Consider the following 16,814-nt stretch of genomic DNA (forward strand, 5'->3'; position numbering starts at 1 on the left):
ATCCTGAAATACTGAAATCCTAAATTTCAGTATTTCAAAATTACATAGCCGAAAATCCAAGTACAACACACATTTTCGAAACCCCATAACCGCGAAATTCAAATTCCTGAATGTACTCTGCACATACAGCACACATATACACATACACACAACTCCCCCCACAATCAAATTAATAATACTGCACTACAGATAACCAGGAGCACAAGCCCCCCTGCACCCCCCCACTTATATATTCTAACTCCAAGATCGCACAAACAGACACACAAGGGAAACTCACACCCACACATTTTACAGCCCCTCTCACACACATCAGTCACAAAACACACTTACACACACTAAAGCCCCTAACCAACATACTTACACATACATACTTATCTAAACTTCCACCCATCCATCCACACACCGCACCAGTGGAAGCGGAAATTCAACATTTCTGTGCTTCGAGATTTTGAATTTCACGCTTCTGCGGGTTTCGGAATTTTGTGTTTTTGGCTATGTAATTTCGAAATACTGAAATTCGGGATTTCAGTTTTTCAGGATAACATAGTGGACATATATATATATATATATATAGATATAGATATAGATATAGATATATTGATATATACAGGTGTGTGGGTGTGTATATATATATATATATATATATATATATATATATATATATATATATATAGCTGGATAGATAGATGTAAATATGTATAATTTTTTAAATTCATTGTTTTAATTCGATAGACTGCCATTGCTCATATGACACTTTTTTAAAGTGTATATATTGTTACTGTAACACTAATCCACACCATGTCACTAATGCTAATACTGGCATGTGCAGTGACTGTTGGTGGCTGTACAACATTACAACAGAACTGTGAGCTGCATACAAGCTGCTCTGCTCTGCTCTGCCTTTGATACAGGGCTATTTGTTACTTGTTACTTGTTGCATTCCTTGTAGATGGATGTGACATTTCCATTGGTTGGATAATATGCCATCCATTTCTGTGCCTTTGCTTCTTTTGTTTCATATCACCATGGTTTGCTCTTTTTATTTGATAGTTCAGAGTTTTCTGGTTACCTCTCTATGGATAGAAGTTGAAATTTGTAGTTCAGAGTTCATTGTATCTTTCTATGTAATCTGTCCTTCTGATCTGTCTGAGCTGGTGGTAGTCCAGGTGGATGTAAAACATCTCGCAGCACTTATGAGAGAGAGTAGGGCAAGTTTCCCTATAGTCTAGCCAGATTTCCCCTTGTCAGTATGGATACCACCTCAGGTCTGCTCTGAAAAGAGTCCATTAGCACAATGGGACCAATCTGGTGTACAAAATGTAAATAAATACAATATTTTTACTCAAAAAGTTTTTTTATTATTTTTCTTCAAAAATTAACATTAATTGCTTGTAAATTATCTAATAAGTTCACAGAATAACAAACTATATACACTATTTACATTGGCCTGAAAGATTAAACAAAAACAAGAGAAGAAAAAACAATAGAATGAAAATCAGTCTGATTCAGATATGAATGGTGATTAGACAGGAGCTCTTTTTTTTTTCAAAAAGAGTCAGGTCATTTTTAATGTCTCAATAAGAGTAAATGTCTTCTTCCATGGATTATTACTCCAAGTCTTGGGAGAAATCCTCATTTCTTTAATTTGACTTCCATCAATGCTGTTTCATTCAACGGTCTTAAACATTCTTCAAAATGGAAATGAATAAGGACAATATTTTTGAGTTCACAATGAACACTTTGCAGCTGTACACTTATATGGGCTGCTGGGAAGCTCCTGAGTTTTTTTCTTAGGATTCTTAAGGACAGGAACCCCCTGTCTGGGTCTTCTACCGCCTTAATGCTGACAAGTACACAACCGTCTCCACCACTTTTTCTGTTCAGAGGTACAAGGCAGTAGTGTACTTTATCCCAGAGCTGTTGCATAGAATTCTGTCTGTTATATATTATGGTAGTACCTGGATTGGGCAATGGCTACAGTGCTATTGTTCATTGACAATTGTGCCTTCTGACACAAAACCTAGACAAGGACTCTGATGAGCTTCTGAATATTTTCACAAAGTTTGATGAGCCCACAGGTTTAAGAGCAAAAGCAGACAGGCCTGAGGGGTTTCCTGCCAGCTGTCAGGCACAAAGGTAAAAGGAGACTTTAGCAGACCTTTTCTTGCCTGGTACAAGTCTGCACATAAATACTTTTGTTTCTGAGTTCACTGGGATTTGAACACTGTGATGCACTAGAACCTGAAAAAGCACTGGGATACGTGTTTGTATGGCTTCACTGCTAGTGGAAGCTTAACCTTTCTTTCACAGGTAGGATACCAGCTATCAAAAATTTCTCTCTCCATGCTCATTTATCAATTTAGAGATCTTCCCATAATCCCAAGCAATAAATGACCTATTAAGATTGTCAAACCAGTGTAGCAATTTATTTGAAATGGGAAGAGGCACACGATTTCTAAGTACATGGAGAATGGACATCCCTGGATGGAAGTATTACTTGCATGTTTGTGCCATGTCCAGCTGTCTAGCTGTTGAGTCATACTCTCTGTATGGGCTAAGATAAAGGCTGCCATTGTAAGTACAGGCTACCCATTTGGAAAGTTGGTTTAGGCCTTCTCCATGAAAGTGCTTCAGGCACTGACAAATGATAATATGCACGTGCTTTGGAGCAGCTGTACAAGGTAGTGCTCCTAATCTCATTATGAGGCTCAACCATTCCAAAAGACAGGTTGCCTCCATAGTGGGGACTTATCCATCTGGGATGTGAGATGGTCTACAAAGGGTAAAGTCAAAAGGGAGCTCACTTTCTTGTCATTTCTGTACTTTGAGAGGAATTGACAATTAGATAAAAAAAAAAGTTTTCTATAAATTTTTAACTTTCCAGTATAGCATGTGTGGATCCAGTGTCAAGTACCATGTCAGATATCCATTCCTCTTCATAATGTCTGAGCTATGGACTAAAGAGAGTTATCCCCACAGGAAAGTACTAACTGCATCAAAGCATCTAAAGTGAATTTACTAAGGAAAAGGCACATGGAATAACTACAGCATGCAATTTTCGGGATAAAATATATAGTCTTAAGAGGGAGAATAATGATGCTTAAGTTATACCCTCATCTTTATGAAAAAGTTATCTTGGTTTACTTTGATTGTTGCTGCACCCAATGGGCAGTGAGAGGCAGGGATTTCAGAAACAGGGATTACATGTTAGCTGCAACCCCCCCCCAGAAGCTGATGCCTTACACAAGTTCTGGTCATGCCTTTATGTGGGCAAGTTGCTGAAGGAAGAGCTAGACAAAATTAATAGTTCATTAAACATTTTTCTATCATATGTACAAATTGTGGTCTTCACATTCTTACATCTGTATTTAAAATCCACCAAGCATCAGTACATGGCTTGGTTATTATAAATTGCAACAGTGGTGAGAACTTTCATAATTTTGCAATGGGAAGTCCCATGAAAGTTAAACTCTGACAGCATGCTTAAATGGATTTTTTGCTATGCGAAGAATATCTTGGCAACATACCAACTATCAACCAGCACAAATCAAGGTGTCTGGGTACAGATAAAAGTTAACCTGACTTACACACACCATGTAGTAAAAAACTTTTAAGCCTTTTTTTCCTGAGGTGTAACTGGAGATGTCTGTCCCCCCACCTAGAAGTATTAGAGATGTATTTCTCAAACTAATGTCTGACCAAGATATGTGGCAGAAGCTGAAGCTCCTCATTTGCTGGGAAGCTTGGATAAAATATGGAAAATGAGCAGGATTTTGTAAATCTAAGCAAGAATAAGAAGGAATGACTGAACAGATCATGAGGGAATTGGTGTCAGTCACCCTTTGTGGATTCACCTTCACTGTGCTGCTCTATGTTAGCAATTATTGACTGGGTCTAACAGTTACCCACATATACTTGCAGCTGCAGAATTAACTAATTTTTAATTAGATATAACTGTTGGAAATGTAGCTGTTCTGAGCACGTATCACATTAGTAATGGTTAACATAGCGAATAAATGAGATATTCTTCCATAAAGAATTACTTCAGCTACAATATTGCACAGTTAACTTTTTCTGGATAAAGCAGGCATTGTATGGTTTGAGATTTCTGGTAAGTGAGATTATGATTTTCTTAATTTATATTAATAGACTGTAGATGCGTTATTTCTAGCAGCAAACACCATAACTGCAATATGAGAAGGTGAAGAAATATAAGGGATGAGACTATTTGTAATTAGGTTATGTCACTGATTTAGCAAGAATCATTGCCTTATATTAATTTGATAACAGAATGTCATTTTATTTTAGCATTGATTGATATTAATTAAATAAAACCATACAATGTACTTCATTAACATTCTTCAAATGGAACCTGGATGATTCCATGGGCCCCCACAAATTTACATCAGATTAACTTGTCTAACCCTCCATGAAAAAAGGAGCATTGCTTGTGGTTGGGTTTTGGCAAAGGCATATAACTTGCCTTGAAATAGCTCCGGATACATTGTTTGAAATACACCCCGGGGATCACTTCTGTGTCTCTGCTGGACAGTGGCACAGAAAAATAACTTTCTTGGGTGGTGTAAGCTATGGAACGCTGCTGGCTAGGCTTACGTAGGCCCTTGGGCCGATAGCCTAGTACCTACCTATGAACCTATGTATATCATTCCTGAGATGTCTGTGGTTGTATGTATTGTGATCTCTTATGTGCTCTTAGTGGGCAGCATGCCTTTAAAAGTGTGTGGAACATAACTTAAACTTTGCACAGCTTTTCAGGCACAAAATTATTTGCATTAGCTGTTTGTCATATCATACTGTCATAAAGTATCCGTAGCCTGTTAGAGGCAAAACAAGAAGCAAGTTTCTTGGTTGGAGGGTTGTGTGTGGGGTAATGCAAGGGCTTCTTCTGATGTTCTAAGGCTTATTGATGTTTGATGGCCCAGTTGAGGCTGATATTGTGGTCTGAGGTCACCTCTGGTGAAGTTTTTTTGTGGGTTGCTAAAATTTATTCCAATGTTGTTTTATATTTTATGCTTCTTATTCCACTATTGTACCAATGTGAGAGTGTATTGTACTTACAAATGCTTAAGATTATATTGTCATGAGTTGTTGCAATCAGTCAGTTCTGGTCAGTGTACTACCCTGGCAAATGTACGTTAACAAAAAAAAAATGAAGGGAAGGCCACACAGGGACTGTGATTACAAGAGGAACAGCTTGTGAGTGGAGAGGCTATCATAATTACTAGACAGATGTGCTGCCATTGTGGGTTTCCTTAGCCTTGCCTAAGCTGTGTATGGTTAGTAGCTTTGCAAAGCCGGTAAGCTTCACAAACAGCACAGTGCATGCATATTAGGTATTTATTCAGGTATTTCTTCTTTAACCAATTATTGTGGAAACTTGATTACCTGTGCTTGCTTTGTTGAAAAATAAATATGTAAATCAGTTGATTAGTGAATTAGTGTTCTTCCCTTCCCATAACACATTTTGCACTACAGTAAAATATATTTACAAATCCCCTTAAATGCTGATAATATAAATTGCCCAAAGCTATGATAATGCTTCATGAAAATGATCACAAGTACAGGAGCTGGAGTATGTTTCATTACATTTTATAACCAGGCAGTTGGGCCTCTTAAACTTGCATGGAATTATTTAATTCAGCTCCATGAACATTTTCAACACTTTTAAGAACTAGGTAATTTAAGCTGACATTTGGAATGAACTGTTAGTAGCAGGGAAACGTAGCCATGCAGTGTAATACTTAGTAATAACTGTCTCAAACGTATGAAAGGGTTCATGTTCACTTCTCACAACTATTGTTTAATTTTCTTTGTCACTGAAAGGTGCTCAGATTGATCTGTTTTTAACTCAGAATTACATGATCAAGAACTATCACGAATTATTAAACCAAACAGAATAAGTTACTTGAAAAAATTACTTATCCTAGCTTAGCCTTTGCTTAATATATTGGAACTTTTTGTTGAACTGCTGCTATCCTTTGTTAGATTTACATTAATATGTATGTATGTTGTTTAAGTATTTTAATTGAAAATATAATGCCAGAAATTATTTATAAATGTATATTTTGTGTACACAGCGAAATGAAAATTGTAAAAATCGACCAAAAAAAATGTAGGTGCAGTTTTCCAGTGGCCCTGGCTAATCACTTCTTTAGGTGTTATTCTCAGTTGTGGTTGTGAAGTATTTAAAACTTTTAGGCCTAACCATTTATAATGACCTTCAGTTAGATCTTAGTAGTAATGCTAGCAACAGTAATAATAATGATAGAACAATGAATACCCATTTGTTAATCACATATGCCCACTGGACACACAGTCCCTTTTCATGGGCGACCTCTGACCTAGGAACAATCTCTAGTTAAGTGACTAGCTCACAGTCACACAATTGAAAAATGAGGACTTAGAGAATCAAACTCTGCTAATATTGAATTAGTTATTACAAAGACATAACACAGACATTCAAACTGCATTTGCCAATAGTGGAGTGTGCTTTTTCCTCCACTGTTGGTGTATATATATATATATATATATATATATATATATATATATATATATATATATATACGTCTTGGGGGAGTGGGGGGTATTTTTGTAATATTTACCGAACTGCTTTCAGTGAATGGTTTTCAACTTGTTCCCATTCACTGAAATTACCTTTAGTGAATCAGCATGAATCGAATTTATCCATGCAAATAGAAACTTTGCAGACTAGACTAGATAACCTTCAAGAAAACTTCAATCAACAAAGTGATTTACCTGTGAGTTTGGTGCAGGAAGTGCACTAGTTATCCCTTTAATCAACAGCTCTTTAATCCAAGTGCATTAGATATCCATGTAAGCAACGGCTCAATAATCCAAGTGTACTAATTATTCCTCTAAGCAGTGCCTCATTAATCCAAGTGCACCAGTTATCCCTCTAAGAAATGGCTTGTTAATCTAAGTGCACTAGTTATCCCTCTAAGAAATGGCTTGTTAATCTAAGTGCAATAGATATCCCTCTAAGCAATGGCTCATTAATCCAAATGCATTAGATATTTCTGTAAGCATCAGTTAATTAATCCTTGGTGACTTCTACTATCACTCCATAGACTGGAATACCTACAGTTCCAACCCAGGGTATGCACAATAGTTTTGGATTGGTTAAACAAAAACTCCCTGGATCAAATTGGTATTAAGTGCACCAGGGATGGAAGCATTTTTGATCTGGTTCTCCCAAACTTAGCTCATACCTGTTCCATTCCCCTGCTCCACACTTCATTGGTAAAGTTAGACCACCAGCTTGTGACCTTTACTGTCAGATCCTCCATTCTCCTGGTAACCAACATCTTTTATATACTTCAAAAAAGGCCAACCTCATACAACCATATGGTCAACAAATTTACTCACAATATTTCCATAGTTGACTCTGGCCAGCTACAGTAAGGGTTTTTATGCCAATTTATAATAAATACATTGATCTAACAGTCTCCAGTTGAACCAAATACATTGGGAAATTGAAAAATAAGCCACCCTGGTCATCAGTTGATATGAGTAAGTTATGTAACAAAAGGAAAATGAAAAAAAATTCTAAATGATACATTAAAATACTGCTTTTCTTCCCCACTCATAAAGCTTCCGCTCCTACCTTTACTATAAAATCTAACAATGGCACTGTCATTGTCCCAGATCCCTGTACCAAACTCTTAGGTGTAACAGTTGATAATAACCTCAAGTTTGATATGCATATTAATCAAACTATTAAAAAAGTTAATAAAAAACTTGGCTCACTATACAAGATCAAACCTTTCCTCACTCCACTAGCCAGGATGATAATTACCCGTACACATCTACTTTCCACCCTTCTTTATGCATCCCGTCTCTTCACGAACTTGAGTAAGTCTGAGCTTAATAAACTCTTTAGCTGCTTTAATCATATTGCTAGATTTGCCACTGGAGCAGCATACAGAACACACCACTGTCTGAACCTAAAGAATCTAGGGTGGCTAGAATTGCCTTTCCAACTTCAGTACAATCAGCTAATAGTAGCACATAAAATTCTCTACAACCTGAAAACATACCCGTACTTACAAAAATGATCACCCCTTACAGCAACCTCAAGACACCTCGCTCATCCCAACAAATTAGTAGTCCAAACCCTCAAAAGCAACAACTCATCTGGAGACTATAACTAACTCTGTTGGTAAAATATGGAACTCACTTCCTGCTGAGCTTACTTCAGAACCCGTTCTAACCCAATAAATAAAAATCTAAAACAGTACTTTAAAAGGCAATGGTTATGTCCTTACTCTCATCCTGACTAACTCTGGCAGTATAAACATGTGCTAAAGAGGTCTTTTGGCCACCCTACATTGCTTCCTAATTGTTACTCTATAACAAATTAGATTTATATATAACAGAATGAATGACTTTTATTCTATGAATTGTATGTGTAACAGTGCTTTAACTTGATTAATATAATAGTTTTTCTGTATGTTATGTATGGAGCTTTTCTCCCCAGGCCTCTGCTGAAAATGGACAAATATTCATTCAGACTATCCCAGTCAACAAATGTAAAATAAAATAAATAAATAAATAAAAAATATCAAGTAAGACTAGAGTCCCCAGTATAAGAATAGTATTAAAAAGTCACTAAGAAACTGAGGGTCACAGTAAGGAGCTAAATCTAGCATCTGAGATAAAGGATAAATCCAAATCCTTCTTCAGCCATGTTTAAAAAACTACGAAATTATCACAACACTGTTTTCCACTGTGGGTTTTCCCACTCAAACCCATATGACATTACAGACATATTAGCAAACAAGTTTGCTACTAGTTTTTCACTTGATACTCGCATCCCGGGTCCAGTCATCCCTGAGTCACTCCACTACTACCGTTACTGAGGAACATGTCCGTAAGGAATTTTCAGGTTGTCTAATAGTGTCAGACTTACACTACTACCGTTACTGAGGAACATGTCCGTAAGGAATTTCCAGGTTGTCTAATAGTATCAGACTTGCACTGTTACCGTTACTGAGGAACATGTCCATAAGGAATTTTCAGGTTGTCTAATAGTATCAGACTTGCACTGTTACGGTTACTGAGGAACATGTCCATCAGGTTGTCTAATAGTATCAGACTTGCACTACTACCGGTACTGAGGAACATGTTCGTAAGAAATTTTCCTGCCCCTAACCCTAAAGTCTGTCACTATCGCACACTTACCTTAACATATCTGTGTTCTCAGCATCGGGCTTTTAAACTGTCGGTCGTTTAACTTGTCGATCTTCCAGTCTTGGTGTCCTCGTGCTCGGTGTTTTGCGTGTCGGTGCTTTAAAGTAGACCTATATATATATATATATATATATATATATATATATATATATATATATATAAAGAGAGAGATGATCAGAAACTCAAAATTTATATTGAGTTTCCAAAAGGCCCCCTGACTCCCCCATGTGGGGCACTATACCCCCACACCCCCTGCAAATTATATATACCAACTCCGAGATCACAGATCTGCAAAAACAATGGATTTATCTTTAACTCCTTCACTATTACTTTGGCTATTGATAAAGGGATTTTATGTGAAATGTTATTATTTTTGGAGGGCATGCCTTTAACAATATCAACCATTAATGGATCTGTCATTCACATTGATGAATTGTTTATAGTTATTTCTCTTTTAGGTTTGAATGTTAATATTAACAAAATCAATTCTCTAGTCATACATCAAAATATAGATTAATATAACTTAATGAAATATTAATAAAATTAAATTTTAATGAAAGTGGTAAACTACCTCAGAATAATTATAACATCCAAGCTTTGTTTCTTTATCAATGCCACTTAGATATCATAATGAAAATTAAAAATTGTACTGGAGTGGTCTCATTTTAAAGCTGGCGATGTTTGATCAGTTGATTTTCAATTAGCTGTGATGATTGTTGTTTGTAATGATGATAATAGCACCATTTTACTGCTTCAGTGATGTGTGTGTGTGTGTGTGTGTGTGTGTGTGTGTGTGTGTGTGTATTGCTTGGTTGATCAAGCAAAACCTCAAACCTAATCTAATAAAGCATAAATGTATGAAAATAAAATTTATCCAAAAAAAAAAACATTTTGGAGGGGGGCAAGACCTATTGCATGCCATATGAGATGCTGTACCTCCCAACTCACCCTTCAAGATTATAACATAGTAGAGAAATTGCAGACTCCCCAATCCCCACTGTAGTGCAGTCTCGCACAGACAAAAAAGCTATTGTATGCTTTTCAGATACATGCGCTAGTTGTTTTTTTACATTCAAACAGTAAACGTTTGATGAAAGGAATGCATCACCTAACTGTACTAATTAATCTCTGAACAAGTCATTTAACCAGACAACACTCATGTGCGGAGTCTGAAAAATGTCCATGGAGGTCAATGATCTACCCCAGAAAAAATACAAGTAAATAAATATTATGTACATATATTTCTAGATGGGTGTCATGTAGGTTGGTAAGAAGTGCTGTCATGGAAGAGAACAGTAGCCAGTACAGCTCATCAAAACTGAAGTGATCATTGTTCCACAGATCCACAGAGAAAAGAAAAGTTTAACAATAAGGAGTGGGGGATTCCCCCTTCCCCTGCAGTGTGATCTCTACATTTATATATATATATATATATATATATATATATATATATATATATATATATATATATATATATATATATATATATATATATATATATATATATATATATATATATATATATATATATATATATATATATATATATATATATATATATATATATATATATATATATATATATATATATATATATATATATATATATATATATATATATATATATATATATATATATATATATATATATATATATATATATATAGTTACAATGAGGAGTGGGGAATTCCCCTGCAGTGTGACCTCTACGTTTATATATATAGTTACAATGAGGAGTGGGGATTTCCCCTTCCCCTGCTGTGTGATCTCTACGTTTATATATATAGTTACAATGAGGAGTGGGGAATTTCCCTTTCCCTGCAGTGTGATCTCTACATTTATATATATATCTATATCTATATCTATATATATATATATATATATATATATATATATATATATATATATATAGTTACAATGAGGAGTGGGGAATTCCCCTGCAGTGTGACCTCTACGTTTTTATATATAGTTACAATGAGGAGTGGGGAATTCCCCTGCAGTGTGACCTCTACGTTTATATATATAGTTACAATGAGGAGTGGGGCTTTCCCCTTCCCCTGCTGTGTGATCTCTACGTTTATATATATAGTTACAATGAGGAGTGGGGATTTCCCCTTCCCTTAAGTGTGATCTCTACATTTATATATATATAGTTACAAGGAGGAATGGGGACTTTCCCCTTCCCTGCAGTGTGATCTCTACGTTTATATATAGTTACACTGAGGAGTGGGGAATTCCCCCTTCCCCTGCAGTGTGATCTCTACGTTTATATATATATAGTTACACTGCGGTGTGGGGAATTCCCCTTCCCCTGCAGTGTGATCTCTACATTTATATATATATATAGTTACAATGAGGAGTGGGGAATTCCCCCTTCCCCTGCAGTGTGATCTCTATGTGTGTGTGTGTATGTATATATATATATATATATATATATATATATATATATATATATAGTTACAATGAGGAGTGGGGATTTCCCCTTCCCCTGCAGTGTGATCTCTACGTTTATATATAGTTACAGTGAGGAGTGGGGATTTCCCCTTCCCCTGCAGTGTGATCTCTAGGTTTATATATATAGTTACACTGCGGTGTGGGGAATTCCCCTTCCCCTGCAGTGTGATCTCTACATTTATATATATATAGTTACAAGGAGGAATGGGGACTTTCCCCTTCCCTGCAGTGTGATCTCTACGTTTATATATAGTTACACTGAGGAGTGGGGAATTCCCCCTTCCCCTGCAGTGTGATCTCTACGTTTATATATATATAGTTACACTGCGGTGTGGGGAATTCCCCTTCCCCTGCAGTGTGATCTCTACATTTATATATATATAGTTACAATGAGGAGTGGGGAATTCCCCCTTCCCCTGCAGTGTGTTCTCTACATTTATATATATATAGTTACAATGAGGAGTGGGGAATTCCCCCTTCCCCTGCAGTGTAATCTCTACATTTATATATATAGTTACAATGAGGAGTGGGGATTTCCCCTTCCCCTGCAGTGTGATCTCTACGTTTATATATAGTTACAGTGAGGAGTGGGGATTTCCCCTTCCCCTGCAGTGTGATCTCTAGGTTTATATATATAGTTACAATGAGGAGTGGGGAATTTCCCTTTCCCTGCAGTGTGATCTCTACATTTATATATATATCTATATCTATATATATATCTATATATATATATATATATATATATATATATATATAGTTACAATGAGGAGTGGGGAATTCCCCTGCAGTGTGACCTCTACGTTTATATATATAGTTACAATGAGGAGTGGGGAATTCCCCTGCAGTGTGACCTCTACGTTTATATATATAGTTACAATGAGGAGTGGGGATTTCCCCTTCCCCTGCTGTGTGATCTCTACGTTTATATATATAGTTACAATGAGGAGTGGGGATTTCCCCTTCCCCTGCTGTGTGATCTCTACGTTTATATATATAGTTACAAGGAGGAATGGGGACTTTCCCCTTCCCTGCAGTGTGATCTCTACGTTTATATATAGTTACACTGAGGAGTGGGGAATTCCCCCTTCCCCTGCAGTGTGATCTCTACGTTTATATATATATATAGTTACACTGCGGAGTGGTGAATTCCCCTTCCCCTGCAGTGTGATCTCTACATTTATATATATATAGTTACAATGAGGAGTGGGGAATTCCCCCTTCCCCTGCAGTGTGATCTCTACATTTATATATATATAGTTACAATGAGGAGTGGAGGATTTCCCCCTTTCCCTGCAGTATGATCTCTATGTGTGTGTGTGTATGTATATATATATATATATATATATATATATATATATATATATATATATATATATATATAGTTACAATGAGGAGTGGGGGATTTCCCCTTCCCCTGCAGTGTGATCTCTACATTTATATATATAGTTAATAGGCGTTGTGCTAGATGCAGACTTGCCCTGTAAAAAGTCTTTTTTTTTTTTTTAGATTACCTGAATTTCAAACATTTTTATTTGATATTTTCACATTCATTAAATGAATATTAGACCCTGTGTCATATATTCATGGGAGGGGGTGGGTGTATGTGTGTGTAAGTATGTGCTATTGTGATAGTAAAACATTTGCAATTATTGGCTTTTCACCATTCAGTTAAGCATTTTATTAGGCTTTATTAATATAATAGATAAAAACAATATCAGGCACATGACTTCTCATATGTCCCAGTTGTTTAGACAATTTAAAATAACAGTCGTTAACAGAATTGCACAATAAGTTTAATTTAGATGAAGTTTACTTGTGTAATACAGCATCTAAGAATTTTTCTAAGTTGACAATTAAAAGGGAACTGTCTTAAACTATTATATCTTATTTGATAATCACTTTAATCGACTAAATCTTATTTGAAAGTATTATATTACATTTTATGAAGTATTCAGACCTTTTATCATACTTCATATTTAATCATTTACTTGGCCTTATCGAATTCTACCAGTCAGTAAGAATGATATGATGTAGGAACCAGCAAGTGGGGAAACAACACCCTGTTTTAGAAGATCTATACCTGCAAATGTATCCACAGAGTCTTTTTTTTCTCTTACAGAACAAGTAAATTGCATAATTTTTTTTTGTTGGAGATGTAGAAAGAAATTCAAAGAAGTTGGAAGTTTTTTGATGAATCTGATTCCCTCAGAAATGTTATAATGATGGTTCCCTATCAGATAAGAGTTTTCAAAAACAAAAACATCAATACAAAAAAACGAAACAAAAAAAAAAGTAAAAAACTACCTGTTTTTATATTTTTGCTATATACCAACTTCAAAATTGCACTACAGTGAGGAAAACGGTAAATTTCCTAATCTGCAGCGTACCATGATCTCCATTCAGAAGCTTGGAGTTTACAGTGTACAATAATTTGAAAGTCTGTGGATCTTATAAAATTGTTTTGACAGAATATCTAATATTTAATGTTCCTATTTCTTCATGTTCCAAAAATAAAGGGAATTATGGATATAATACTGGCATTAGGGAAACAAGGAAGTACAACTGACCTGCTATACTATAATTAACTGTGTTCACAATAAGTTAATTTTATATGCAGACTAGAATATAACTTTAAAAATGGCCTAAGTTAGGATTTCTATTAGAAAAATATAAAGATGACAGCTTGACTCATAACATGGATGATTAAGGATGCGAGTTGTCAAGCTGTTTGTATATCATCGGTTACTAAAATCACAAGAAATGCAGGGTTTGAGACTGTAAGTCTCCTTTTGCTTAACTGTATGTGCATTTCAGAAATTGAGCTAGGATCCTCGGTTGTCTTGAAAACCATATGCTTAACTACCTATGAGCCTTACTTCTTGTCAAATCAGAAGTAAAATATTAGGACTCATTAGAGATTAACCGGCTGTATAATTTTGGAGCCACCTGACTTGGCTATGTTTTAAAATGGTTCTTCAAGTGTTCTCTGTTGTTCATCTTTATTGCTTTACTTTGTTTTTGATCTTGTTTCTCTTTCTTCTCCCACCTCTCTCTTGCTGTCCTGCCCCAGACTCATTTGATAATCACTACCAGTCTTCGCTCACTCTGTTTGATAGCTTGCTTTTAAATTCTAAACAATTATATCATCTTTGTAGGTCTAGATCACATGATCCACATTTATCATGCTTTATGTTGTTCTGACCCTCTCTGTGATTTTCATACCTGCTCAGATTATTTGTGTTTGTATCATTTTCTTACAATTCTACAAGGTTTGTACAGAGCTTTCCTTCCTGGGCCTCTATTTGTAATGCAGTCTGCCCAGCTGGATCTCTGAATCACTACACTAAATAAATTAATGACATAAATAAATAAATACATAAATACATACTTTCATAAATAAGTAAATAAAAATAAAGCTTTTAATTGCTGGGTTTTCTTGTTTCCTTATAAAAAGGTATGAGGTGACCAGTGGTAACACTCTATCCATAACTCGGGTCAGTGCTGAGGATGAAGGCATGTATACCTGCATCAGTGAGAACACTATTGGAAAAGTGGAAGCATCTGGTTCCCTAAGTGTACACGGTAAGTTCCAGGAGTGTGCATGGAAAGGTCTGGTGTTTTGTCTGTTACTAGTGTTTTGACTGTACACCAATGTTTTTTGGTTCTCGTACATGGTATGTTCCCCCAGTTTGTCTGGTACGTTCCCTGTGTTAGTGCATAGTAAGGTCATTGAGTGCACACCATAAGTTCCCTGAATGTGCATGGTAAGTCCCTTGTTAAGAAGTTGCACATTGTCTGACAAGGTTATTGCTTTTGCATTTAAGTTGAGTCCTACAAACTTTATTTTGTTAAAACTGAATGATGATTTGTAGATGTATAGAATTAGAAGTGCTTATATATGTTTATAAAGGTACACAGAACTGTGTATAATTTATGTTGCTGCTGCATTTAAGCTTTGTACCACCTGCCAGTCTAGTCTTTCCTTGGTTAAAACTGCAAGATAAGTAGTAGACACATATGACTGGAAGTGTTTATACATATTTACAAAGTAGACAGGACTGAGTATAAGTTTTGTTTGACTTAGCTTTTCCAAAGCTGATATTTGTTACCTTTACTTGTCTTGATTAATCAGTGTCTGGAACTGTTATTTTATCATAAAATGTAAGAAGTACCATTTGACTGTTTTACACTCGCATTGCATTTTTGTCTGTTCATATATGTATATCTGGGTATTTGCTTTGTTCAATACTATAACAGACTGTTCTGGAATTTCCCAGAAGGACAATAAGCAGAAGACTTTAGGTGAATAAATCTGTGGTTTGTTGAACATGTTACACTTATATATTGTTACTCTACGTTCTAGGCCATATCATGATTTATAAAATCATTTGAAGTCATTATCAAAGCATTTTCATCTCATGCTAGCTATTCATTCATGTTTTTTTTTTTAATTTTATTTTTTTGTTCATTCCAGTTGGCACATTCTGTAAGTATCCATTTCATGTCACAATGCTATTGCATGCTGGGATATATGTCGGGTTTACATCTGATAGCATGCATGGCACTCCTCCTTTTGTGGGATGTCCTACTGGTCATGTTGAGAGGCAAAGGAATACTCTATTTTGCAAATAGATGTTTTTTTTTTTTTAATCCCTCCTTAATTTCTTTAAAAATTAGAGTTGGCTAAAGCTCTTTGCAAACAGCTTTCTGTTTATATACTTTGGTGAGATTTTTTAAAATATTTTTTTAGGCGGTATAACATTCTAATGTGAAATAGAATGTTTCATTTACAACAGAAGAATAGGAGAGGTGAAACTTGGCAAAGGTGAACAGCAGCCTGTGTGAATTTCAGCTTTGATTTTATTAGACAAAAGACTTTCTGAAGAAGTAATATATTTACTGTACAGTGCATTGTTTTCTTAGTTGGGCCCCATATGTAGACAATATCAATTTTCAGATCAGTGTGCAAGTTTAGATTGTATAAAAAAGAAAAGGTTATACAAAGACCCTGTGCTGTGTTTCTAGAGTATAGCCAAACAGTCTACTTATGCTGTGCTGACAAGGCCATAAAAATGCAGAAATGTGTATGTCTATAGCTAGTGGCACTTGGCTTTGTTGGCCTGCATCTG

At 35.6% G+C, this 16,814-nt stretch overlaps 1 protein-coding gene across 4 annotated transcripts in view; it reads left to right on the plus strand.

Annotated features, from left to right (window-relative positions):
* Nucleotides 1–16,814, plus strand: part of ROBO3 (roundabout guidance receptor 3) — a 2,447,731-nt gene that overhangs the window by 1,562,103 nt on the left and 868,814 nt on the right. For 3 of the 4 annotated variants that reach the window (XM_044081188.1, XM_044081189.1, XM_044081191.1), the window contains exons 6-7: nucleotides 15,140–15,267; nucleotides 16,160–16,171. In XM_044081188.1, coding sequence (XP_043937123.1) covers nucleotides 15,140–15,267; nucleotides 16,160–16,171 — 140 coding nt within the window. The remainder of the gene's footprint in view (nucleotides 1–15,139; nucleotides 15,268–16,159; nucleotides 16,172–16,814) is intronic. The other variant, XM_044081190.1, reaches the window with a different exon arrangement.

Source organism: Protopterus annectens, chromosome 8.part0 (assembly GCF_019279795.1).
Source record: "Protopterus annectens isolate FY-2018-M chromosome 8.part0, PAN1.0, whole genome shotgun sequence".
Classification (NCBI taxonomy): domain Eukaryota; kingdom Metazoa; phylum Chordata; order Ceratodontiformes; family Protopteridae; genus Protopterus; species Protopterus annectens.